A 2,860-nucleotide genomic window follows, 5' to 3' on the forward strand; every position below is an offset into this window, starting at 1 on the left:
TTAATGATTTAATCTTTTCTGATTTGTTAATATTGAGTTTTGTTTTGGTTTTTTTTTGGTACATGATAGTCTTAAATATTGTCTAATCAGTATTTAGATAAAGAGGATATTTATCAGGATATTTTATCATAGAACATTAGTGGTCTAATCAGATTTCAAAATATTTATATAAAAGGGAATCCAGATGCAGCTGTAGATTTTGGTTTAACCATTCTATTTAAAAGTAAAGGTCTATACTAGTTTATATTATCATAGATGGTATAGTTGATTTTTATTCTTTATTTTAATTCCTACCTTATTTTTAGTGTCAGTGTTCCACTCTTTTAGTCTCATCCCAAAATATGTACTGTTCTCAATTTTATACCATAAAAGTAGAAAGATTGTATAGCATTGTTAACTCAGAATAGCTATTCTTACGTTTTCTTGATCTCTTTACACAAAGAAATTTATAAGGTAAAGATAAATTTCTATTATGATGAATGTCATGGAAACCCCCAATGTCTTTAATGTCAAAAGTAACATTATTGAAAGTCACAGCCCCACATCCAGGTGCGAGAGACAACAGTGGGGCTGCTGCTGAGACCCCAGTAAATTTTACGTGGTAAGAAGGACCTTGAACCAGAAAAGCTGTGGCAAATGTCCCGTGTATTCCTCTTCTAGTTCCTAAATTTTTATATGTTCCATTTTTATTGATGTCTAACAGTTTTTGAGTTTTGTGTTAAATGAAGGATAAAAGAAGTTAAAAGTTAATTGCTTGACAGTAATGATTATAAGGAAACAGCATTCTAGTTTGCCCTTGATAGATTTATAGTTTACAATTAAGCATATCATTTGAGAGAGTAGCACTGAGACAGAGAAATATTGGTAGGCTTCTTGTGCAAAGTTTTATTAATGTCTTTGTTTCTGGAAAAAAAAAGTTATTTAAATTAATATCATGAGGTCAGCAGAGTAGTTTTATGGCCTGCTTATTTTATTTTATTTTTTTGAATTCCAAATCTAAAAATGGTATTCATTGTAATGGTATTTTCTCTATCCATCAGGTATGAGGAATGCAGAGATTTAAATTTTTTATATTACTTTGTATTTCCTCCTTAGGACCTAACTGAGGAGAGTAAAACCATAGAAACTAGTTGGGGTTGTATTGCTTCTTAATTTTATATTAAACAATATTCTAGGAAAACAGACTTTATATCAGATACACTTCGTTTTCATTATATCCTGCTATCTAAATTTACTGCATTTTATTTGATAGATATTTATATGAGCGAATTGATGGAAGAGTCAGAGGGAATCTCCGACAAGCTGCTATAGATCGCTTTAGTAAACCTGATTCAGATCGATTTGTTTTTCTTCTGTGCACCCGAGCTGGTGGGTTGGGCATCAACTTAACTGCAGCTGACACATGTATAATTTTTGATTCTGATTGGAATCCTCAGAATGACCTTCAGGTAAGTAAATAATTGTTTTGGCTAAGACAATTTATTTTAAAATTCATGTGACTATTTTTGATAATCCACCTCTTATTTTTATCTGGACAGGCTAACATGTATGTATCCCTAAGAAATGGCTGTGCCCAAAGAGCTTCGATTATTTTTATTTTAATTTAAAGACAATAAAATATACTTATTTAGTCATCTCACATCTTAAAAGGTTTACCTGCTTGAGTACAGCATTTAATTGTTTAAAATATGTTATGTCAATTTGAAAGAGACCTAAGCTTTAGAATAACTTATCTATAAAAGATAAAGTTTTTAGAATTTTACTTCCTTAGAAATGTGTTTGCTTATCCTAATTTCAAGTTCTCAATCGTCGTATAATACAGTATGCATAGAAATGAGTCATAATAGAATATGCCTTTTATGATATATTATAAAAAGTTAATATATACATATAAGTTAAGACTGCTTGGACTTCATAGAAACAAAAGAATATTGATTAGAGTGATCAAAGAGAGAGTGCAAAAGAAGCAATGTAGGAAAGATATGACAAGATAAAATATAAGAGAAATTTGTCTTTTATTGCTCATGATAGTCTTAATTGTATTGTAATTAAGATTACTTTAAATAGATATTACACCAAATATAGTAAATTGTTACTGAAATTATACCTGCTTAATAAAAGATAAAGTTGTAACCTTTCATTTGTGTAACAGTGTAATGTAGCTCAAATTATTATCAAAGCTTTATCCAAAATTAATAGATTAAACCAGGGACAAACTCTGTAGAAAGTCAGTTAGTAAATATCGGGGGTGCCAAAAAAAATGTATGCAAGTGGACACTTTGGTCAATGTTGCTCAAACAGTAGTTTGCCGTAATCAAAAGTGTCTGGATGCTGATGGTAACCACTTTGAGCACCTGTTGTAATTGCAGAAGTCAAACGTGACTTGTATTTATCTTTTGTTCTAGGCATATATTGAGTATTACAGTTTTAATTCAGTTTTTCTTTCTTAAAATGTGTATACATTTTTTTGGCACCCTCTGTACTTTTGGTTTTGTAGGCTTCTGTCACACATTTTTTGTTTGTTTGGTTTTACAGTCCTTTAAAAATGTAATAGCCATTCTTAGTTGGCAGGCTATATTTGTCCACAGTTATATTTTGCCAATCCCTAGGCTGAATCCAAATCATAACTAATTATTTTGGAATGGAGATTTATACTTACAACTGCCCACAGTGCATGTGATGTTCTAAAAGTTAATCTAAAATCAAATAATAAAGTCACATTTTATTTTTTTTTTATTATTATTTTTTTTAGCTGAGCTATCCTGCTACCTGTTGGCAGCTCAGCGGCTGCTCAGCTCGGGCTGGACTCGAACCACTGTTGCTCAGAGCTCAAACTCTTGAGCGAGCTCTTAACCAACTG

At 31.0% G+C, this 2,860-nt stretch overlaps 1 protein-coding gene across 1 annotated transcript in view; it reads left to right on the forward strand.

The window, feature by feature from the left end:
* CHD9 (chromodomain helicase DNA binding protein 9) overlaps window positions 1-2,860 on the forward strand; it is a 135,656-nt gene that overhangs the window by 76,686 nt on the left and 56,110 nt on the right. The window contains exon 17 of the mRNA XM_019644273.1: window positions 1,253-1,448. Coding sequence (XP_019499818.1) covers window positions 1,253-1,448 — 196 coding nt within the window. The remainder of the gene's footprint in view (window positions 1-1,252; window positions 1,449-2,860) is intronic.

The sequence above is a fragment of the Hipposideros armiger genome, unplaced genomic scaffold (genome assembly GCF_001890085.2).
Source record: "Hipposideros armiger isolate ML-2016 unplaced genomic scaffold, ASM189008v1 scaffold_4, whole genome shotgun sequence".
Classification (NCBI taxonomy): Eukaryota; Metazoa; Chordata; class Mammalia; order Chiroptera; family Hipposideridae; genus Hipposideros; species Hipposideros armiger.